Source organism: Pimephales promelas, chromosome 6 (assembly GCF_988280905.1).
Source record: "Pimephales promelas chromosome 6, fPimPro1.hap1.1, whole genome shotgun sequence".
Lineage (NCBI taxonomy): Eukaryota > Metazoa > Chordata > Actinopteri > Cypriniformes > Leuciscidae > Pimephales > Pimephales promelas.
Window position 1 is genome coordinate 11,333,523 of NC_142774.1, and position 24,221 is coordinate 11,357,743.

General features: G+C 38.5%; 2 protein-coding genes across 9 annotated transcripts in view; both read left to right on the plus strand.

The window, feature by feature from the left end:
• Window positions 1-15,312, plus strand: part of ctnnd1 (catenin delta 1) — a 34,480-nt gene extending 19,168 nt beyond the window's left edge. For 4 of the 7 annotated variants that reach the window (XM_039689659.2, XM_039689617.2, XM_039689608.2 and 1 more), the window contains 19 exons: window positions 1,228-1,299; window positions 2,061-2,183; window positions 2,278-2,555; window positions 3,179-3,454; window positions 3,544-3,799; window positions 3,927-4,149; window positions 4,523-4,715; window positions 5,939-6,056; window positions 7,369-7,522; window positions 7,908-7,925; window positions 9,067-9,132; window positions 9,217-9,344; window positions 10,058-10,208; window positions 10,329-10,524; window positions 10,673-10,866; window positions 10,979-11,026; window positions 11,971-12,053; window positions 12,312-12,366; window positions 13,238-15,312. In XM_039689659.2, the coding sequence (XP_039545593.2) occupies window positions 2,067-2,183; window positions 2,278-2,555; window positions 3,179-3,454; window positions 3,544-3,799; window positions 3,927-4,149; window positions 4,523-4,715; window positions 5,939-6,056; window positions 7,369-7,522; window positions 7,908-7,925; window positions 9,067-9,132; window positions 9,217-9,344; window positions 10,058-10,208; window positions 10,329-10,524; window positions 10,673-10,866; window positions 10,979-11,026; window positions 11,971-12,053; window positions 12,312-12,366; window positions 13,238-13,299 (2,616 nt within the window). In that variant the 5' untranslated portion in view covers window positions 1,228-1,299; window positions 2,061-2,066 and the 3' untranslated portion in view covers window positions 13,300-15,312. Of the gene's footprint in view, window positions 1-1,227; window positions 1,300-2,060; window positions 2,184-2,277; window positions 2,556-3,178; window positions 3,455-3,543; window positions 3,800-3,926; window positions 4,150-4,522; window positions 4,716-5,938; window positions 6,057-7,368; window positions 7,523-7,907; window positions 7,926-9,066; window positions 9,133-9,216; window positions 9,345-10,057; window positions 10,209-10,328; window positions 10,525-10,672; window positions 10,867-10,978; window positions 11,027-11,970; window positions 12,054-12,311; window positions 12,411-13,237 lie in introns of all 7 variants that reach the window. The other 3 variants (XM_039689630.2, XM_039689623.2, XM_039689638.2) reach the window with 3 other exon arrangements.
• Window positions 15,313-16,500: 1,188 nt separating this feature from the next.
• Window positions 16,501-24,043, plus strand: LOC120491692 (uncharacterized). Of its 2 annotated transcripts, XM_039689678.2 has the most exons (6): window positions 16,501-17,742; window positions 17,823-17,956; window positions 18,641-19,548; window positions 20,156-20,606; window positions 21,303-23,411; window positions 23,486-24,043. In XM_039689678.2, the coding sequence occupies exons 2-6, from the start codon at window positions 17,854-17,856 to the stop codon at window positions 23,803-23,805; spliced, it is 3,891 nt and encodes a 1,296-aa protein (XP_039545612.2). In that variant the 5' UTR covers window positions 16,501-17,742; window positions 17,823-17,853; the 3' UTR covers window positions 23,806-24,043. The 2 variants fall into 2 exon arrangements, with proteins under 2 accessions (XP_039545612.2, XP_039545604.2); XM_039689670.2 differs by having other exon boundaries at window positions 16,501-17,956.
• Window positions 24,044-24,221: the final 178 nt, after the last annotated feature.

The following is a 24,221-nucleotide window of genomic DNA, read 5'->3' on the forward strand; positions in this document are numbered from 1 at the left end:
TTTAGCTTTAATTGTAATTTTTGGCGTAATGTTAATGTTAGTTGCCAACATTATCTAATATATAATGTTTGATTGCTACTATATCATTTACAGAAACTCAAGATTTACTAGTTTTAGCTAGCAGTTACGGAAATAGTTTCAAATCTATAACGGTCTTACAGGGAACATGACAATACTTTGTGAAATGTCAAGGCTGTGCTTTATTAATTAAATAGTAAATGGGTGAAACTCATATAAAGCTGCTGTCCAAAATATCTGGCTGGTACATTCCTTGAGTTTCTTCACTAAATTTAAGTTAATTGAAACGCTTTCGTTCTGCCATTGCTCTCAGATGTCACTTGCATTCGTGTACATTTTAAAAACGGAGCATAAGAATCGGTTCCATTTGACATTGGCGTCACTTTTGGCGCAACACATCTTGATGCTCCACATTTGAATTCCACATGCTCCACACAAATGCAAATTATGACCGAAGGATTGAAGTTTTGGTCTTTTCATCACAAAAAGCTACCAAGTGCTTTACAAGGTTTAATGCAGCTGTGTAAATAACGCCGTATTTATTTTCGGTAGAATCGTTCTCTCATTCATTTTCTCATTCTTTTATTTTCTCTTTCTCTCAGCAGTGTTTGAAATGCCACCATCTTCTGTACATCTCCTCTCTGTTGACATAGTTGTATAGATATTAACATGCTAAGAAGGCTCAGCCCCTACCTGCTAACAGGTTCCTACTTGCCTGACTGTCAGCTAGGATTACCATCTACTTTCACAGCTCCCTCTGTGGAGCGGCAATAGTACAGCAGCCCACTACCCCTCTGGTTTATGTGTGTAGAGACGTTGTGCTTTAAGTGTGAATGTGATTGGTGTTGCATGCCATTGTTGTGTAAAAGCATGAGTAATATTATCCGGTAGCTGTCAACCCCCATCTCATTCCTGGCATTCGTTCATCCATGTATTCATTATTCATTTCCGCAACACTGTCATGTTTCTCTTGTGCAATGGTTTCGTTAGCTTAAGTTGTTTTTTAGTGCCTTCAGTGTTTATCCTTTGCATGGACATAAGGTCAAGTTTTGTTTTTTGTTTTTTTGCTGTTGTAATTACTCGAGGTCCTGCCATAATCTGATCACTCTGAATGTTTATCATTGTTCACCGCCATGATCATTGGCCACTTTCACGCCTTCCTCATCTTTTTTTTTTTGTCTGTCATATTTTTCTTTCCTCTTTCTCTAGAACGGCCGTGTCACTGGTGATGCAGAGTTAGAACGTCTCAAATTAAACGAGGGATACATAAACGGGACTCAGGTTAGTAGGGGGTTTCCACAATGAACAATACATATTTCAGTTCTGCAAAATCAGAATTAAATTATTTATTATAAATGACATATATTTGAAAAATCTTAATGAAATTAGTTATTTATTATGATTAATATCTTATTAATTTAAAATATAATTAGTGTTTTTTTTTCGTACTCTTATATTTATAAAATAGGTATTTTTTTGCAAAAATGTGTGTGTCAGGAAAATAAACACATTGAACACTTGATAAAGTTTTGTTTAGAATAGTGACATGAGTATATCGTTATGTAGCATAAAAACTGTATCTCCCTCCTTACCTTCAAGTAATGTTAGTAATAGTTGCATCGTTTTACTTTCTATTTTGAGACATCCAACCAAACTACAAATTGCAATGCTTGTGAAAAAGGGATGTGCGCTCAACACGCACATATCTACATATCTCTGTTTGTTCTGTTGACCGAACGAGTGATAAGTTGAGTACGAGTGAACGAGAGCAGCATTCCTAATAAATGCAGATGTAAAATGAACAGGATGTAATGTCAAAACAGCACTGGTCCCAGGTCATCCTTATTGTGGAATCCTGGATGTCCGTATACTTGACAGATGCTCTTGTGCATATTTTTACACTCACTTATTTTGCTTCTGTACTACCTTGCTAATGTCGTCACTGATTTACACCAGTGATTGCGCCAGATGGTGTTTGTGTGACACTTCCTATTCTTTGCTTGTGCTCACTATTGTTCTTTGTTTGTGCGCCTGTTCCACAGTACAGGATGTTGGACCCTGGTCATATTGTTGAGTCGATCACAGTCGAGGACCCCCATGAAGCAATGCCTATTATTTCAGTTGAAACTAATGAGGATGGATCCACACGTCGCACTGAGACCACGGTAGGTTTGCTGTAGCCATACAATATAAATAAATTAACTGGTGACATTTTGTCTAGCATGGCCTCATGTTTTGTTTTTTACTTTCCCTTATCAGGTAAAGAAGGTCACAAAGACAACCACCACACGAACAGTCATTCCCTCAGTTTCCGACACACTTTCCCTGGATGGCACTGGTTCAGTCACTGGGATACCCGGTTATAATACCCCAATGGACCGTGTGTACAGGCCACCGGCTGGCCCCATGGACTACCCCACCTCTACTGTCCCCCGTAACTACCACTATGGACCTCCAGGTGGCTATGATGATTACCGGATTCCTTCTGAAGCCTACACCAGCCTCAGCCGAGGGACGCGGATGGATGACCGCTACAGGTCCGTGCCTTTCAAATCAGCATATTAGAGTGATTTCTGAAGGATCATGTGACACTGAAGACTGGAAAAAGTTAAATGGATACTGCAGTTTTTTTTGGAAATAGGCTCATTATACAACTCCCCCAGTGTTAAACAGTTGGGTTTTACTGTTTTCGAAACCATTCAGCTGATTTTCTGATATTTTGAAGAATATCAGTAACCAGACAGTTTCTGGTCTCATTGACTTCAACAGTAGGAAAAAGAGACCAATGAAGTCAATGAGACCAGAAACTGTCTGGTTACTGATATTCTTCTTAAAATCAGAAAATCGGCTGAATGGATTCGAAAAAGGTAAAACTCGACTGTTTAACTCTGAGGGAGTTGTAAAATGAGCCTATTTCCAAAAAAAGTGGAGTATCCCTTTAAGCTTTGCCTTGACAGAAATAAATTACTATTTAAAAGATTTCAAAATAGTAACACTTGGAGCACAATATTAAAGTTTTACTGTATTTTTGATCAAATCAATGCAGCCTTGCTGAGCATATGTGACCTCGTTCAAGCACACATACAAAAAAAGTAATTATTTTTCACTTTTGACCAGTAGTTAAGATGTACAAATGAGCTCAGTCTTTCTTTTTCTTTAGACCTGTGGATGGCTACCGGACGCTGGACTCCGCCTACCGCACACACAGCCGGCCGCAGTTGGACCCGTATGCGGCCCAGCCCCAGGTAGGACGTATGGGCAGTGCTTTAGAGATCTCTGGCATGCAGCGCTTTGTCCCAGACCCCTACGGCCTAGAGGATGATCAGAGGAGCCTGGGATATGATGAACCCGATTACGGCATGGGGCCAGCCATGCATTACAGCACAATGCCCCGGCCGGCACATCCACTCCATGCGCCACCTCCACGCCGGACAGGGTTAGTGTGTTCTGTTAAATGTGAAGCAAATAGTTGGGGGAAGGTGGGGGAAACTAATCACTTAATGTGCTGCTGCTTGTTTTGCGTAGGTCATATGAGGGAACATTGGATGGTGATATGAGTGGAGCTGGTGATATGTATTATTGGGGAGGAGGAGCTCCACTGGCTCAGGGAGAGAGGGGCAGCATGGCATCATTGGACAGCACTCTTCGTAAAGGCCCCGCCCCCACAGCATGGAGGCAACCTGAACTTCCTGAAGTCATCGCTATGCTCAACTACCGCCTGGACCCTGTCAAAAGCAATGCTGCAGCTTACTTGCAACATCTCACTTTTAAGAATGATAAGGTTAGTACACACACTGCAAAGCAGTGATTTCATCAACTTGTGCTGGTTTTTGGTGCGGATGGTGAAAGTCACTCATGGTGTAGCACACAAGATCCATGCGCTTAGTCTTCTCTGCCTATTTTTGCAGGTGAAGTCAGATGTGAGACGAATGAAGGGGATCCCTGCCCTTGTGTCCATGCTGGATAACCCAAAGAAGGAGGTCCATTACGCAGCATGCGGAGCTCTCAAGAACATCTCATACGGACGAGATCCAGATAACAAGATAGCCATCAAGAACTGTGATGGAATTCCCGCACTGGTGCGGCTACTGAGGAAGACGAGAGATCAGGACCTTACCGACACTATTACAGGTACGCTGGAAATTAAGGTTTTCTAATGTTACAGAAGATTTATATTTCAAATGTGTGGTTCTTTTGAGCTTTCTATTCATCAAAGAATCCTCAAAAAAGTATCAGGTTATAATCCATATTAGAAGGATTTCTGAAGGATCATTAAACTAATTGCTGCTGAAAATTCCGCTTTACCAAAACAGTTTTTAAATTTGAATAATATATTTAAGAATATGAATGCACATAGAGAGACTTCTTTCAAAAACATATAAAAAGTCATGTCCTTTTGAAATTTCCATTTTGATGCCAACTTTAAACTTTGTGATTCGAAGTGATCAGACGAGATGGATTGTCGTTTACATGTGGTAGTAACTGATGGCTCGTCCTCTGACAGGCACGCTGTGGAACCTGTCGTCTCATGACTCTGTAAAGATGGAGATCGTGGACCACGCGCTGCACGCCTTGTCCGATGAGGTGATGGTTCCCCACTCGGGCTGGGAGAGGGGGCACGAAGGTGGAGAGGAGAGCTGCAAACCCAGACACCTGGAGTGGGAGACTGCGCTCACCAACACCACCGGCTGCTTAAGGTACATTTTGCTTTCACAGAGCAACATTTCTTAAAGGACCAAAATTTCATGTGCGAGTCAACTGTCCTCACATTGGTCAGAGTGCACCCGTTCATGTTCCGGGATAGAGGTCATATGTCAGGATGACAACAGTTCCGTGGGCTTATTGTGGCTTTTTTTCTAATTGTCGTTGATTTACTTCGACTGTATTTTAGTGTTTTGGACTGTTCTGAAATCTGTTTGTCGGACCAAATTTTAGGTAGGCATATCACATCATCTTTGCTCCAGGTTAACCCACGATTCATTTTGAGAAAGCAAACACTGCCGCTTTTCATGCATTGACCATTATACATTGTGATACAGCCTGATTCATTGGTCCGTTGGGTCGGGTTGCTTTCCCGCCACTAGTAGGCAGAGGCCACCTTGTCCAGGTTATTTCGTACCCCCTTTTTTTTTTTTTTTTTTAAATCCAAGCGTGATTGGAGTGTTCATATATATGCTTAAAATAACCATACTAAGCGAGAAATCACCCCAGTTTCTGAAACAAACGCTCCAAACAAGCCAGGTGTGAAAATGCCCTTAATCAGCCTGGGAATCAAACGCATGACTTTGGAGATGCAGTTAAGCCACGGGAACACAGAGAGATGGGCGGAGGAAAGGATTAGGATATGTTGGGAAGGGACAGTTTAATGATTCAGATTAATGAAAGACTTTATAGGCGGAGGAGGGGTGTGCCTCAGTGCTGCTAAAGAATTCCTGTCAAGAAAAGTTGTGTGTGTGTGTGTGAGGAAGCTGCATTTTGATGTGGAAGAAAGACAGGAAGTGCAAAGGAAATGCTCTTAGATTGTGTGTGAGCAAGAACCTCTGAGGCTGTGAAAGAACCAGGACAAAGTTTGGACAAAAGAGAGAAATGTGATCTTTGAATCCACTTATTTCCCTTGAGTGCTTCTCTTTGAAAGTGTCCCTCGCTTCTCCCACTCGCCTATTAGGCTTTTAGAAAGAGCTCCGTTCAGTCGGAGGAGTGGTTTTACACCATGATTACATTTAAGTAGAGCTAACAGCATCTTGCCTTTTTAACCCTCACTTTCTCATGTATTGCTCAACTTTCCTGCTGCCATCTGTGTATACACTTGGTTAATATGTTTTTGGTGATGACCTGAAGCTAAAAGTTTCTATGCGTGCCAAGCATTGCTAAACATTAAACAGGCAGTGTCCTAATTAGTTGCATGACGTTTCGCTCTCAGGAATGTGAGCTCGGAGCGGAGCGAGGCCAGGAGGAAGCTGAGGGAGTGCTCTGGACTGGTCGACTCTCTCATGTACATCGTCCAGTCACAGATCAACTGTAAAGATGTGGACAACAAGGTAACAACTGAACTGTGACTAAGTTTTGAGAACTGCAATTTCATGCGCACCACTCTTTTATGACAGGAGAAGCATGTTTCCAGGAAGAGAAAAGAGGGAAGAAAACGTTTTGGGACGTTTTTATTATTACGCACTGCAATTTTTTTTTTGCTGTTAGACAATTTGAACGGTAAACTTGTAAAAGTTAACCTGCCTATTTATACAGGACTAGTTAAATAAGCCCACACACTTGGCAAAATACACTAGTATTTTGAAAATAAATGAATAACTTGTTGTACAATCGAGGCGATCTTTCGGAACCTACTTTGCAAGCACGACAACACTTCAATTGGCTTTATGCACAGCTGCACTACTTCCTGAACTTCAGCCAGCTTCTTGTTTCCTGTCTGTCATTATTGGACAAACTTGATTAATTCAGGTGTTGCCGTGACTGCTGAGGTCAGGCACACCTGAATTAATCAAGTTTGTCCAAAAAAATCAGTGATTGCCATTCTTTGGTTTTTTTTTTTTTTTTTTTTTTTTTTTTTGGTTATTCTGTAATAATTACATGTATCACTAATAAATATTCTAAAAAGATATTTTTCATTGTGATGAATATATATATATATATATATATATATATATATCAATTAGTGACGGAATAAAATTTATTGTTTTTGGTGGTCAATTTTGACAGCTGTTTGGGGGATTATTTTATGAGGCCAAACTCTTTCTACTTTATTTTATACTTTAAAGCCTACCTAATCACTGTAGCCTGATGGATGAACAAATAAAAGTAAAACCTTGTGAATAAATAGGATATCTTACTGATCCAAATACTGCATGATCCAAATATAGTATTATTTGATACATTTTTAAAGTTTTCATTACATTTTGGACATGAAATCCACGCTGAATCCACCTTTCTGATGGGATTAGTTTAATCCCGATTTTTTTTTTTATTATTATTATTATTTTTTTTAAATTTTAAGATCCAAGTGATCCAATTCCTACAAAAAAGTTCTGAAAAATCCAAACTAAAGGTTTGATCTGGATCAAAACCAAGACTGGATTATGTAATCCATTTTTTATTTTGAAAAACCCATTTTCAAGATTTGATCCAATCCGTTGTCCAAAATACCGGGCCCAGGGGTTAGTGGATCATTGAGGGGTTAGTGGAGTAAGAATCTGCAAATTATGAATATTACTGAATTGTTTGTAGGATCAGCCTTTTCTTTGGTTTTCAACAGTTTTATAAGTATATTTCTAGTTGTCCTGCTTCAATCTCTAACAAATGATGTATTATTTGATGATGTTTGGTACGTCTGTGCAGCTGATTGAGAACAGTGTGTGTCTGCTGAGGAATCTGTCCTATCAAGTGCATCGGGAGATACCAGGTTCGGAGCGCTATCAGGAGATGACTCCTGTCAATCATGGCCCCGCCTCTTCCCAAAAGGGCGGCTGCTTCAGCTCCCGAAAGGGCAAAGGTGCGCGTCTGATTCATTTAAAGAAAAACACAGGCACTAGCCGTGTGCCGTAACCAATTAAAATAAGTTTACTTGCTATCTTTGCATTCCAGTACACAATCTCTGTGTCGTGTAAACAGGCCGTGCCTATTCCTAGTCTTTAATTCATAGTACACACTTTGTAGTCTGTTAGTTAGATGTGTCAGATCATAGAAGTTTGTTTGCACACAATGGAGATGAAGCATGCATGAATTGTGTGGTGTGCCTTGTTTGTGGGTTTGTTGCTAAATAATTGTATGGTGGCTGGGGCACTACTGCAAATTTTTTTTATGCCAAAACTTTCCTCATTTTCTTCTGTATCTGTCTCCTCTGCTCTTATTCCGTACATCCTTTTATCCTGTAACAGACGAGTGGTTTTCCAAAGGTAAGCTTTTCTCTCTTTTTACTTTTTTCTTTATTTTCTGTACTTTTTTAGTAAAAGGCTTCGCTTTGCTATTATGGGAATCACTTACATTTCACCTCATTGCAACCCATTATTAACCCTGTTCAATTGGATCTGAAATGGGAAATGTTTTAAGAGCATGTATGGAAGAGAGAGGCCGCACTTTGCATATACAGTTTTATTATATATAATAAAACTGTATATGCAAAGTGCGGCCTCTCTCTTCCATACATGCATTGTCATTATTAGGCCAGCACTCTTAAAACAATTTGAGGTACAAACTTTGAGTGAAGCCTGCTCCAACCTCCATTTATTAAATGTTTTAAGAGAAAATGATTTATTTCTCATCCCATTTCACATTCGTTTTATGAGCTGCACTACTTTTGTAAAGTAAGAAGGCCTATTAAGGGGACCAGTCACTCAAACACGTTTTTATTGATCAGTAGGAAATGGATGTATTATGACATTGGATACTATCTCTCTGTTTTAAAACCTTGTGAGATACACTGCTGCTGCCTTCTAAGGTATCATCCAAACTGTTCACAGAACAGTTTTTACCTCAAAATAGCTGGCTATTCTTGAAAACTGGGAAAGGAAAGACTAGATCCCCCCAATAAAGGTTTTCTGCAATCTGATTTTGTTTCTTAATTGTGTGACTGGCTCTTTAAAATGCTTGCTGCATTTTAAAACATTTCATTAGTAACCACCAGAGGGTGTCAGAGCTCAGCATTTTCAATAAGTCCACTCCTTACACACCTTCACTTTTGATGTTTAATCATGTAGACATTTTAAAAGACAATTGTCTGATTCTTTGAAACTTGCACTTTGTCACTTTGGCATACACTTCTGTGAAATATGAGCCGTCTTGGCTCAAGTGTTTAGTCATTTAATCTTTACACAACTTGGGGGTTTTCCTCCAGGGAATAAATGTAACCTTTGTCAGAACTGTCTCTATTGAAAACTGTCTAAAGAAAATCCCCTTTTTAAATATTTGAAGATGATGTTTTCTTCAGACTTTTGCTTCTAAATTGTCATAAATTACATCACTATCATTAAGCGGGCAGATAAGATCTTCCTCTTCATTTCTACTTTGCTTGTTGCTCATGCCGTCTGCTTTGTTCAGGAAAAAAAGAGGATGATGGAACTTCAGATATGATTGACATTCCAAAGAGAACCTCACCAGCCAAAGGTACGACGACAGTTTAGCCTTGTTGTCTCTGAATAGTTGGTAGTTAGATAATAGATGAAATAATGTAATTGTGGTGTTTTGTAGGTTATGAATTGCTGTTCCAGCCAGAGGTGGTGCGCGTGTACACTTCTCTTCTGAAAGAGAGTAAGAACCCCTCGGTTCTGGAAGCCGCTGCGGGAGCCGTGCAGAACCTGTGTGCAGGCCGTTGGACTGTGAGTACACTCAATAATGCTGACTTTTCAGAGCTTACATAGTACATACTGCAACTTTCAGGGCTTAAAATGAGCTTTTCATTCCCCCCAAAAAGCAGTTATGAAACAAAATTACCCCCAAAAGATAATTTAAAGTCATGATAGTGTTAAAGGAGAAAAGCATCAATATATTTGGATTCAACATAGAATTTATTTCACCAACTTTTAGGCTTAAGTGACCATGTGGTCCTTGGAATTTTCATTTTTGGGTGAACTAAAGCTTAATTTTTGTATTATTACTATGGATTTTTAAATTATTATTAAATTATATTCTAAATGAGAAACTAAAACTGCCAGTAGGTGGGGGTAAATGCCTAAATGCCTAAATTCTTATTTATAGAACTGTTGTATAAAATCAATATCACATTTGCATTGTCACATTCATTCGGGACAAAAACTGCCTGTGTGATATTGCTTAACTATATAACGATGAAAAACTTTTGCCCTGATATCTTGAATTTGAAGGGTTTTTTAACTGTTTTCTCTGTATATCAGCATCACGCTGCGAGATGTTGCCATGCTTCATGTTCGTTATCAACTTTTTGAAATCTAATATTAGAAAATGATTTTTTACGTAGTCAAGCAGCCCTAGTCAATTCCTTAATATTTGTTTTATTGGCTCCATGAAGAGCGGAAATCTGTTTCATAATTTGATCTGTCCTTATTTTTGTCAGTATGGGCGATACATTAGAGCAACGATGAGACAGGAACATGGCCTGCCGATGATGACGGAGCTGTTGTCTCATGGGAACGACCGTGTGGTCAGAGCAATGTCTGGAGCTCTGAGAAATCTGGCCATCGACGCTCGCAACCGTGAGCTTCTAGGTGTGTGAGCCATTAATTCCTGTTTATTTGTGCTAGACTTTGTATTTGTCCGTTCAGGGTTGTTACCATGAAATGAATTCCAGTGATGTTTACACAATCTCTCATCCTCTCTCTGTGTAGGGAAGCATTCAGTGCCTAACTTGGTGGCCAATCTGCCAGGCAGTGGTCAGAGTCAGCCTGTGCGCGGGCTCTCGGAGGAGACGGTGGTGTCTGTTCTCAGCACGATGACGGAAGTGATCGGCTCCAGCGTGGATGCGGCCAAATCCCTGCGCAGCTCCCAGGGTATCGAGAGACTGGTGCTCATCAACAAAGACGGGTATGTATGTGTGTGTGTCTGTTTTTGTGTTAATTGCTTAGTCACATTGGAGGAACCTGAAAGAGGAACTTTTTAACATAACTACAGCTCATAAAAAAAGCATTTTTTATTTTTTTTTTATTTCACAATCTGCATTTTCCCCATATAGCAACCGTTCTGATCGAGAGGTACGTGGCGCGGGGCAGGTCCTGCAGATCGTGTGGAGCTTCAAAGAGCTCCGCCGCACACTGGAGAAGGATGGCTGGAAGAAAACCGACTTCATGGTCAACCTCAACCCTCCTAACAACAACACTCGTAGCAACGGGGGATATGAGGACAGCACCCTGCCACTAATAGACAGGGGTAAGAACACAACATATTCCTGCTGAATGGCTTTTGATGCGTTTATCAGTCGAATGGACATGCAGGATACAACTTTGTCTCTGATCTGACTGTGTTTGGGTCTCTTTGTTAGGAGGCAAACAGGACAGAGACATGATTCCACTTAATGACATGGGACCAGGTAAAATGCAGAATGAGTTTATTCTCATACTTTATGCATAGGTCTAAAATGAACACATTTCTAGTCTATCTATAACATTATAAGACTATCACTTCACTTTTGAACAATTTAATGCATGATTCTTGAATAAAAGTATAATTTTCCTGCAAAAAATAAGAGTGCGAAATGCAGGTTTTAGGGGATTTTTTTAATGTATATATTATTATTATATACATTTTATTATTATTATATTATTATTATATACACTATATATATATATATATATATATATATATATATATGTATATATAATAATAATAATAATAGTGTATATAATATACTTTATTTATATATATATATATATATACTTATTTATTTATATATATATATATTAGGGCTGTCAGTTAAACGCATTGTTAACGGTGTTAATGCAAACCCATTTTAACCATGTTAATTTTTATCGCGTGATTAACGGTCTTTTTGGCCTAGCAAACTTTGTAGTTTTCTTTCACATGCATGGTTAACGTTACGTTTTGAGTGTATGATGAGCGCGAGATGCCGAAATGGATGCCAATAAGATTCTGAATGGAAAGTTTACTTTTAAAAAGTTGCCAAATGGTTCCATTGACAAGACTAAAGTGGTCTGTGTGTTTTGTCATTGTGAACTAAGCACGCCCACACACACCAATCCACTTTTCCATGTTGATAAGAGCATTAAAATGAGAAAAAATAATGACAGTGTAATAATAATGACATAAAAATTTGCAATTAATTGTGATTAATCGCAAGTTAACTGACATTAATGCGATTAATCGCGATTAAATATTTTAATCGTTTGACAGCACAAATATACATATAAATATATATATAACAGTATGTGTTCTGTATATTAAATGTATAGAAAATTTCTAAATTACTGCTATATCTATGCAATTGATATGCTGTGATTTTGTCTGTGGCTCCAGACGCTTATTCTACGATAGACCAGAGAGGACGAAGAAACACTTTAGATGACACTCTGGATCGCTCTGACAGAGACGCACCTCAGGTAACGCCAGCCTTCAAAGGGAAACGCCCACCCTTGTGCAGTTACACACAACAAACTTGTTCTCACTAACTTCCTTGCACACCGGACATCATAAAACCTACACACTTCTCAAGCTGAAACTTGTTAACCTACTGTAATTTCACTAATAGTACTCTCACACTAACTCTCACACTCCCCCTCTCCTTCTATTATCACTCACCTCTTCTTCGATGCCTTTCTCTTATCCTGGTTCAATCTCTCTTTCTCTTTGACTCTCAGGGAGGAATGTATGGGGAGAGACGGGGCTCTTTGCCTCTGTTGGACTCTTATGATGGTTAGGCTACTCCCCTCCCCCCACTCAGTGCATGAGCACGCATGGTATGTGTGTCCACCTTCTGCATGGGCTTCATGTGTACATTTAAGTGGATGTGTGCCGCTCTGTGTATTTGTGGTTCTAACCCTCATTAACAGTATTTTGTTATTCTGTACTTCAGTGGAAATGGGTTTACTAATTTCCAGTGTTGGGGAAGCTTTTTTTAACTGCAAGCTGCTCAATTTACAGTAGTTAAATTCCAGTCTAGCTAGTTAGGAATACAAGCTGCTTCATTTTTGTACTTTATTTTTTACAGTTAGAGCTATATTTATCAGGTGCAAAAACAAGGATCTCAAATAGGATGGCATTTTAAATTTAAATACATTTACAAAAACAAGTCAATATTTCACTGCAAAATGTATATAAATTGTATTTTAATTTATGCATCCTTAGAATTTAATGCGTGTACGTATACATGGCTATATTTATTTATCTGGTGCATTAAACAAGGATCTCAAATAGATCAAATTTCCAGTCAGCTAGAGTCAAAAACAAATGACTAAGGCAAATATTTAATATACCGCACTGATTTATATGAATAAAACACAATTCAGAAAACAGCTCAGCCAGTAAGTATCATGTTTCATTAGTAGCGTTGTTACTATCAGTTAGTTCCTCCCCAACACTGACCTCTTCCCCTCATGTGTCCACTTTGGTCACATGACTGATGTTTCAGTGGTTTTATCTGTCACAAAATGAGTGATGTGATTTGTGTAATATGCACAAATTCTCATCGCAGCTCTTTGATGACTCATTACTGAATCATTTTCCCTTGTTATCAGTGATCGAGCACCACGCTTGACCTTCACGTCTCATCTGTTTCTCTCCACAGAAAAACTGATAGTGTGCATCACCCGCCGTGAGTTTCCTCCTCCTGCCTACTGTCCCTGCTGAGCCTCTGATCTCATCACTTACGGGACCATTGCCACTAATTGCAAAGACCCTTCTGTAGTTTTCAACATTCTCTAGTTGTCGCTCCTACTCTTATTGAGATCAATGTGATTGAGAACAGCCACTACTTAAAATGGACACTACACAATGAATTCCTCTCTTGATTTTTGGTCCATACCACTTTTTTTTTTTTTTGTCAAATAATGGAAACATTAGGGACTAAAATGTCTGTTTAGTCACATGCCCAGCTTATCAAGCTTTATAAACCATTTCTTTTTTTTGATTGCTTATACGTCTATTGGAACACTAGTATAGTATGGCAGTGGTATTTTAATTATTTTGCTTCATCCTGCTTTAGTGGTTTACATTGATAAAAAGGTAATGCCAAATTGCATAAGTCATATGTGGCCTGCAGAAAATAATGTATATAGAATATCTCTTAAGTTGTGCGTCTCGACGCATCATGACAGACATGAGGGTTTTCTTTTTGGTCATTGTTTTCTAAAAGCACTAAGTGACCACCAGTTCCCCTTAAGTTATCCATCTGTGGTTTGTGTAGATGGTCTCATTGAGAGTTCAGTCTCTAGGAAGAGGTTGTTGTGAAAGCGTTGAAGCATTACAAAAGAGGCAGAGGGATTTTTGTTTTGTGAGATTTATTTTATTTTATTTTTTAAACCAGTAGCATTCAAGGACGATCTCTAGTGGTAGATGAGGACAGTTGTGCTCTATGGGACCCTCCTTGCATTGTGACAAATTTGCAAAGCGTTTGAAATTGTCACAAACAATTAGTTTCTGTGTGGAAACTAAAGAGTTCCTCCCCCTTAGTTATTTTAATAAACACAATTAAAAAGCAACAGAAGAACTCTTGGAGACAAATTGTAGTCTTGGTCTTAGATTGGTGCTCCCACTTTTCAATATTGTTGTGAATCGGCCTTGCTGGTGGACAGTTTGTGGTTGTTCACTTTTTTGTCTGAATATAAATGAATGTGTAAATATGACTGCATCTCACAAATCCACTCTGCATACTTGGAGTGCCTCGCTTGCTCATTGCGTTGTGTGTTTGTGATAAGCGGTGAACAGGGACGTTCGGCCACCCGTCTGCCTCTTGGTTTCAGTGCCTGTCTGTGTAGAGAGGAAACGAGTGTACATTTGAGGATGTGTATCCATTGTTTTTTTGTTCTCTACAATCCATAAATACAGTGCTTGTTTCTTAGACTGCATATTCAAATGCTCAGTAAGTCTGTTGTAGATATTTACTGAATATAAACTGAAATAGCACTAGGGGTCAGTGGATTTTTTTTTTTTTTTTTTTTTTTTTTTTTAAGAATTCATTTTTTCCCCAATGCCTTTTTTAATCTCCTGTTTGCCAATTGTAAAACAATTTTTCAAGACACTACAGTCAGTAAAGAGTCCGAAGACAAGAAGTCAGTACTGATAGAGAAGGCTGTTCACAACAATGAGGAATTAATCGATTGTTCAGTGTTGAGGGAGGCAGATAAATGAGCTTTTTAATCACAAAAATTGTCTCTTTCAGGCAGGATTTAGCAAGAGCTCAGATTTTGATTCTAGCTTGATGAGAAAATAAGATAAAATAAAAGCACATTTAACTATATTTACCAGAGAATATTTGTTAATTTTAATTATTTTTTTTTCCTCCTTTGGTTTTTGTCCTGTTGCTCTTTTCTTTTTCTGTATTTTATGATTGGGGCTGATTTTGTTTTTCTGGGGTGTTGTGGGTGAATGCATATGCAATCATTTTTATTTTTTAAATAAATGCATTTACAGTTTATATCTTTTAATTAAAGACGAAAGGAAAAAAATCTTTGTGTCATGTTCTGTCAGTTAACATGCCATTTCTCTGCAACACTAACTTGTGGATCTTGATTCATAATTCCTATATTTCAACACTTTACCTTTGGTCTTAAACATTGCACCTTTCTTTCGTGGATTGAACATGTAACTTAGCAATACTGTTTTTTTTTTTTTTAATAAAACGATGATTTTTTTTCAAGGTTCTGACAGTGAATTTTTGTACTTTAACAAATTTAATATGTTCATTTAAAATTCTTCACTTGAGAATGTAATGTATGAGATCAATTTGATAAGTCCATTTTAGCACATTTTAGAGTTGCTGCTTACTTGTAAATATGGTTGTGACATGATATATATAATCATGTCAAATTACAAATTAGTGGAGACAGTGAGGACTTAAATTTAAATTGGAAGAAACTCATAAACTGCTAGTTGTCAGCTTAAAAATAAAACTGGAAACAACTAGGTTAAACCAGTGGTTCTCGTCCTTTTTTGACTCAAGGCCCTCCATTGTTAACTATATCTGAACCCCTGACACACCTATTTTCTGTAAAATATATTTCAGGGTTTCAGAATTTTTAAGAGCTATATGTTTTTTCATATGTTTTTCCCTTTTTAAGCGATGAATTTATATGAGCTTCCAGTTGTTCGTGATTTATTGGATGTGGATCAAAGATAAGGATTTATATATATATATATATAAAATCCTTATGTATGTTTTTTTTATTACTAACACTCACCCATTTAATATTTTAATTTTCACCCATTTAAACACACACACACATAATAGCATCATAAGTGCTCATGGAGTTTTAATATTTTAATTTGTGACTCCAAATTAGGCTATACCTCACATATCCAGGTTATCCAAGACAAAAAAAAAATACAGGTTTTGAGGAGATTAACTAAAAATTGGACGTATGTTAGTTTTTAGTTGTTAAGTTTATTGCTTGCTTTGTCTTATTAAAAATCGTTTTAAATGGTCTAACCTTGAGGCCCCTATAGTGTCTACTGGTTCCCTGGTTAAGATGCAGTCTGTAATATTTATTCAAAATGAGCGAGTACCTGACTCCTGAGTCACTACGGTACACCTAAAACTTAAGTGTTTATATTTGGACTATTTTAGATCGTTCTAGTCGTACCGCTGCTGAGTGAGTATCCCAGAACCTGCGTGAGAAGTAGCCTTGCCTTGCTCTGATTTGTAACCAGACACTAAACCGATTATCCATAAAACTAACTTTGAACCAATCGGATTGCTTGGGTCCTCCTAAACTGGGACTCATCTCTTCACCACACCGGCTACAATGTTATTCCGTAACAAGACTGCAGCTTAAGAGTGCACTGAACTTAAGCGCCAAAATAATTTTTACAGTGTAAATATTACACTTTCTCAAGAGGTTCCCAGCATAATTTACATTATGTGCCTATACATTTACTGGAGCTGTTTTTATTCTTTTCATGCCTTCAAAAGAATTTTCAAAACAAATGTAATAAAATAAAAAAAAAATTGTGTTGTCAAATTATAGCCTATGCAACAGTTTCTGCATATAATAATGGGGTAAGTTGTTAAAATGTCCCAATCAAGGCCGTCAGTTCACTTCAGAGATACATTCATATATACTTTAATTAATTTTCCTCAGCATTCAGTAGTAAAATCTCACTTAACATGTTTTCACCAGGTTTTCACCAGTTTCATGTTTTCACCAGGTTTTCACTCAAAATGAAACAACAATGCCGCATGCGCCTTGCTAGGGCAGAAAACGTGAGATTTTTCAAATCCTGGTAAACAACCGTAATACAAATAGTACAGGTTTGTATAGTTTCCTAGTTATTCGCCAGACACTGTTAGTTAACACTAAATGTAACCCTCAAAGAGTGAGCTTGTGACCCCTCTTTAGCGAACCCTAGTGAGGTTGGGATTCACTGCAGTGGCACCCAAAAAAACATCAGCGAGTCACACACACAAATGGGAGAACACAGAGGCGGAATAATTATTATGAATGTGTAAACTTCTATAGCTACACAGTTAATGATTCAACAATAAAATCGTAGTGAATGACTACATATTCACATGGCGCTGTCGTAACAATGTACGTTAGGTTCACAATTCAGTGAGTGGATCTTTTAGGTGAATCGATTCAAAATATTCGAATCACTGAGATCAAAATCTCACCTCTGAAGCACCGAGTAGATCAAGAGCGAGAGTCGGTTGACATGAGATTGTTATGGAGCGGCTCACGTGTCCTACCTACATATCACCCGTGTTTGCGTATGTAAAATTATTTGTTGATTTTGGATGAAAATATCGGTATACTAGCAAGTATTGGTGAAGCACGTGCAATTGGTGCATGAAAACGCGGTGGAAATTCTAGCGTCATCAGGATCTGTTGACATTTTGTGAACTTTGAGATCGAGAGTATGGCTGAACTGATACATGTAACGTTAACGTTATTTGCAATTTGATACAATGTTTTGAATTTAGAATAAAATTGCCCGATCAGTCCTCAGACTCACAAATTTGAACTTTTTCTGTGTTTAGATACATAGGCCTATCAAAGCAATGTAAAAGCCTCTACTCGTACAAATGTTAGTTATTTTAGTCTACAGCTTTTGGATCTGAATTGATAACACAAAGTAAGTAAATGTATATCTCGCTAAATTGAAGAAAGTGGAATTTTTCAGGATCACAAACAGCCTTACCTTTTGTTTTGAAGTTTCTAAATATAGACTGAAGTTGATGCCAGCATGTGGAAGTATCAGCATCCTGACTTTGCATTATTCCTACTTGGTGAACTTCAGAAGCAGCAGCAGGGAAGCATCTTCTGTGACACTCTTCTACAGACAGAGGGTAAGAGCAGAGATCACAAACACTGTCACTGGAAAAAGCTGTCAACTTTATTACTTGCATTGTAAACAAATCATATGTAGCCTAGACCTGATGCCATGATTTCCACAGTCAGTAATTGTTGACAGATACCATAGAAATTAATGTCTACTGTTATAAATGAATCCTACTTGACTTACACTCATTGTCTTTTACTCTAAAGCAGTTAATTTAGCACATCACTGACTGATTCAAGCGCAACAATAATAATATTAGCTCTAATAATGTTTAATTTTTTTTTAGGGGCAGTTGATTTGCTTGCTGGGCCATTTTTGTTGTAAATTTTCAAATTTAAGATGTTATTGTTAGTTAAAGTCTTCTGTTATTTTGTGGTCATTGAAAAATAATTTGTACTAGCAGTAAATTTAGCAGACTTTAAGATGAATCACTTGTTGTATTCCTCAATGAGGCAATGAATTTGAGAATTGCTGGTACAAGCTAACACGTTGTGAGATGATTGTGTCAAGATTTTTTTCAGCAGTATGTAGTTAAGGGCTCAGTGAAGGGATGATTTTTCATCTGGTTCTTTGAAATTTTTCAGGGATTCAGTTGTCCAGATAGGATTGGGAAGATTATTCCACAAGCAAAGAAAAGTGGAACGAAAACAATGCCTTTTCTATTATCTAAAAATACTTTTAATTTCTTCAGGTGTCTGTGTTCCTGCTCACAGCTGTGTGTTAGCTGCTCTAAGCCCCATCTTCTCAAGAATCCTTTCCACTTCATCTGCACCACATGCAGGGCAGAACAGGCTTCTGAGCCTTGAGGCTGTAGGATCTCATGCCTTACTGAAGCTAGTTGGGTTTCTGTACTCCGGTGAAATGGAGATCGAGAGTCGGAGCGAACATGAGGAAGTAATGGCTGCTGCCCACAGACTTGGACTTAGAAACCTTTTTGCAAAAAAGAGAGTGTGGGTAGACAGAGGAGTTGTGGATGTTGGGAGTTGTTGTAAAGAGACTGGTGTACGGACAGAAGACAGCGTGAAGAGCCAGGAGAGTGAAATCGTGTCTGAACCTTTGAAGATACAGAGCAGTACTGCTTCAGTGACTTCAGTGCAACCTTGTGGCTTGTTGGGGCCTGATTTGCCACCATCGCAGATTTCGGAAGAAATTAGTCCAACTAGAGGTTTAAATTTGAACGGTAATGCCTCAGTTCCTTCCCTCGCTGACATGACAGAAGCATCGATATCAGACCATCATAAAACAAAGGCTAAGAGGAAGTGGAAAATGGCAAAGAGAGAAAGCCAATTAAAAAAAATAACTCGTCAACAAAACCAGATAAAGCTTCTTAATGTTGAAGGGAACAAATCAAACCAAATTGGAGTGGTGGAAAAAAGAAGGAATGTCTCAGGCAAAGACTTCCAAAAGCTTTTAGAGGTCGATAACGGACAAAAAAACACTACTACTGAACAGAAAGAGGCCAAACTGGACCAGCTTAAAGTAAAGATAAAACTGAGCAGAAGGAGTGGAGCTTGCTGGGAAAGTAACCTCCTCGTTTCCGTCCAGGGTGAGAGTGAGAAGAAGCCAGATGAAGCAAAAGAGTGTGGACCTCGAACTCGGGTAAGGATTTATGTTCAAAATCTGGGTGCTATGTTTGTTATACACACGCAATTGTTAAAACAGTTGTGGAGAAACCAGGGTAAAAAAAAAAAAAAAAAATCTGAGTAGAAAGTTTAAAAAATAAAACAGCATTTGATATATAAATCTTAACTCTCACTTTTGATACATTTCATCATACAAACTATATACTGTATATATTTTTGAAATAAATTAAATTGATCAAAAGTGACAGTAAGGAACTCTTACATTACTACAGTACAATTTCCACAACAAAATCAAGCACCACACCTGTTTTCAATATGGATTATAATAATAAGAAATGTTCATTAAGCAGCACCAAATCTGCTTATTAGAATGATTTCTAAAGGATCATTTAACACTGAATATTGGAGTAATAATGCTGAAATACATATTTAAATATATTAAAATAGACAACAATATTACAATTTTTACTCTTATTTTTGCAAAGTAAAAATGCAGCCTTGGTGAGCCTAACTCTGCTTAATTTGTTTATTATGTTATGTATATGTATAAAATTATAGAGACCCACTTTTCTACAGCAAAATTTCCTTTCATAATCTTATTTTTACTTTATATCTGACTAAAGAGCTGCCCATCTAGTGTGATTCCTGGTCAAAGTCTTGGAACTCTCACCACACAGACGGACCTGCCCATTTCCCCCTCTAATTCCTCCACACATGCCTCTTCAAATAAAAGTGTTCGTAATCCACATCACATTTCTGTCTCTTCCCCTTTGGATATACCAACATTATCTTCCAGCCCTCCCCAAGCAGACGAATCGGATGAGCATATTGCAATGCTCTTGGAGGATATGTTCATGATGGGTTTAAACATCCTTCCGTTGGTGCCATTAGACAGAAATCTGAATGAGCAAGATCAGCCAGGTCCTTTTCAAGAACAAAAAGATGGGCAAAAGGGCACTGAGGCCTCTACTCAAGGTCCCTCTCTTTTTGTGCAAAGTTGTGGGCCAGAGATGAGGGAATCTGATGTTAGCAAGACAGCAATACCAGTTGGGTCTTCAGGACAAAAAGATGAAGGTAAAGTCTTTGGTTTATGTTATTTTAAGCCGCGATTCCACCACAGGAACTTTCCCCAGGAACTAGGAACTTTGGGGTGGTACTTGGCGTGTTTACACCGCAGGAACCAGGGTCTAAGTGAAGAAAAAAATTTCCCCCCAGAAAGTCCCTGCTGGTGAGGTAGTACTTTTTCAGTGTTCAGGAACTTTCGGGTGGGACTTGTGCGCTGAACATGCTGATCGGTTGAGCTTCTTGGTTCTTTCTGCTCGATCCATCTCACGGTCAATGTCCCCTATAGCTGATAACAAATGTTGTCTACTTTTATATCTAGCATTACAAGCTTTCTGAATATGCTTTAGTGCTAGTGCTTGTCTCTTTTCTGCCATTTTGTTAATGACCTTGTTAGTAAACCAAAAGCTTACCAAAAAAAGTAAACCAATAGAAGATTCCACAAAAGCTTGAATCTCCTCCATACTTAAAACTCAAGATGCACTCAAAAAAAACAACAAAACGCAGACTAATCTTCCCGGTACTTTAGTCCGCATTGTAAAAGCAGAAAGCAACCGGTCTGGGGCAAAAAAATGTCATATGAAAGTAGTTCCTGGGACAAATAGTTCCTGGTAATTGCAGTGGAAACGCGGTGTGCATGCATGCATTATTTTGAGTGTTTGTTTTTGTTTACTAATTGTTTACTTACTTTACTAATTGTTTTTTCAGACCACTCAGACTTTCACAGTCAGTCAAGTTCCAATACAGTCGCACTCCTGACTCAGTCACCTAAACAGGACCACTTGAACCAAGTTCAGAATCGGGCAACTGCGTCAAGAAACTCTCCCCCATCACTTATAGAAGGCTTGAGTTTAATTCCAAAAGCCACAGCTGTCCCAAACTCTGTTGCAACTGGTGAAATGCCTAGCCTTGTTATGACCAGCATACCTGAGGATAGGCCAGATTTAACACTACTACAATGCCTTTCCCCCCTTGAATCAGAAAAAGAAGACAGTGATGTTCCATCAAAACCATCACACAGACAAGACTCTGAAACACAAAACCTTCCCTTGTGGCTTTCTGAATCACCACTGATATTGGACTTCCCTCTAAGCTCAATGATTGGCAATTCCTGCCCACGTCCACAGCATGACCTCAACGCCTGCAAAAATCGATCATGCCCTGACCTTCTAGAATGTCAAGAATTAAAGACTTCCTTTTCACATAATAATTTGATCAGTGGGAGTAGCTCAAACTTCATTCAGCCTGGTGTGAGCGATGCTAGTGAGCATCCTAAACAGAGAAAGACGAGAAAACGTAAGATTGCAACTCAAAAGTCAGGAGTGAAAGGGAAAACGGAGCGCCAAAACCTAAAAAATGGGGATGAGGTTCAACCAAGGATATCCAAATGTGCTGAGCCCCACTCCGGAGACATTAAGCCATCAAATTCTGACACATGTGGAGTCAGTACCCGAATGACCAGTGCAAGCACAAGAGTAGCTGCAGCTATAAAGAGAAGACGAGAAATTACTTCACCTCTCAGTAAGAAAATGGCTCTGTTAGACGCCGCCAGTAAACAACATCTCACTGGTGTTGTAAAACGTGGTCGTGGCAGACCACCTAAATCAGAAAAAACTCCTGTAGCTCACTTGGGTAACAATGCAAAGGAAATGCCCAGTTCAGGCCAAGATGATTGTGAAGTGGAAAAAACTAAGATGGACAATACGATTGAACAGGGTAGTAAGCAAGAACCAAATCCACAGCAGGAGAAAGACTCTACAAAAATGGAAGAAGCCGATGTTAACGGCAATTTAGCACAGGCAATGCCGAATTCTCACTTGAAATATGCTGGCCAGGCGAAGGGACCAAGTATCCTTCATCAAATTTTCCACCAGGCTCATTCAAGTGTTGCAAGCCAGCGAGACTCGTCTTTTAGCCTTCAAAAATTCCAAGGAGGAAAAAGTTATAACGTTAACAGTAAATCAGTGATGAATAGCAGTGAACAGATCAAAAAGGCAGAGATGTCTACGCTGATAAACGAAAAGAAAGACGTGGAGGTATCTGACAATCATGCAAGGTCACCGTTGTCATGTGGAGACATGCTAGATAATGTGAAATATTCAGGTAAAGACGAAGATATTTCCATGGAGGAGGGCTCAAGTAGAACAGCCACTGTTTTACAGAATGGTAATTCCCAAAATGAGATGGGGAAAGACATTCAGGACCATACAACTGAGATGTCTGTCCTGTTAACATCTGAGAAGGAAAAAGTGAAGGACGCCATGTCACCTGATGGGGATATTGATGATGCTGATCATGATTGTTCACCCACAAAGACGGACTGTGTTGTTCCTACCAATGAAGTGACGGTGATGGAGGGAATAGAAATGAATTTCTGTTTGAATCCTGATATTACACAAGCAGAACATGTCACAAATGACTTGGAAACTACAGTTTCTAATGAGCATTCATTTGAGAGGACATCAGATAGTGAAAAGAAAGTTCAGGCAGCACGTGGTCGTGGTGTTGACACTCTGGATATTGACTGGGTGACCAATTGTTTGGAGAACAATGAAGAAACGGATTTAGGTTGGAACAAAGATGATCAGATGATTGAAGAAACAGGAGAAGAAACTGAAGATCTGAGTGGACATACATTTGAAGAGGAAAACGAGGTACGTTGGGGAACCACGAAGGGGTCGGATGATGATTATATTGATGTGGAGGGCGTCCGATACAGTGCTGAGGTGTTCGATGGACAGACCCTTTTGGAGGAAGAGGAATTGATTCAAGGACACATCACAAGTGCTAAGACTGCAGATGATCCATCAAAAGGAGGTAAAATTGTGAAATTTACATTGTTAATAATAATAATAGTCAATATTCCTGATCCTGCTGTTTTGTTCTCATAGCTTTTCCTCAAGAAATAAGCACAGATGCTCCTTCTGTCCAAACTGAAGGTTCAAAGTTCCACTGCCCCTATGTGTGCAATGAAGATGTCTCAATGGTGCTGTCCATTGGGGGCGATTCAGAATCAAAAGATGACTGCCACTTAAATGAAGAAGACATTGAAGTAGATGTTGTAGGGGATTCTGTAGAAGAGTTTCCATTAGGGCTTTTGGCTGCTGGACAGGTTGTCACTTTGCCTGTTGTGGGTCTTCTGGACCAAGAGGACGAGTTGGATACCACTGAAGAAGAGGAGGTAGATGTCACTGGAGAAGAGACGGAATAAAATTTTATGTTTATGTTAAGTGTACATGTTTCACATTTTGAAGTCAATAGCAGATGTTTGAAAGTTCTCAAAACCTAAAGTTTAACACATCCAATGGTGAGAAATCTCTTTTTTTTTTTTGTCAGTTTGACGTTACTAAAGTGAATTGGCATCTTAATTTATTTTTGACTGTCTCGTACATGTATAAAGTTACATATAATGTTATGTAAATTAAAATAAATTTCTATATTATATATAACACGATGTGTGCTTAATTTTTGTATATGTAAAATTATACAAATACAATATACATATTTGGTATAATTATTTTGGCCTGACTTTATTTGTGTTACTTATCCTCTGTTATCTGACATTTTTGAGAAGAAATAAGTTTGTGTTTAGTATAACACAGAATAAAATATAACAGTATATATTTC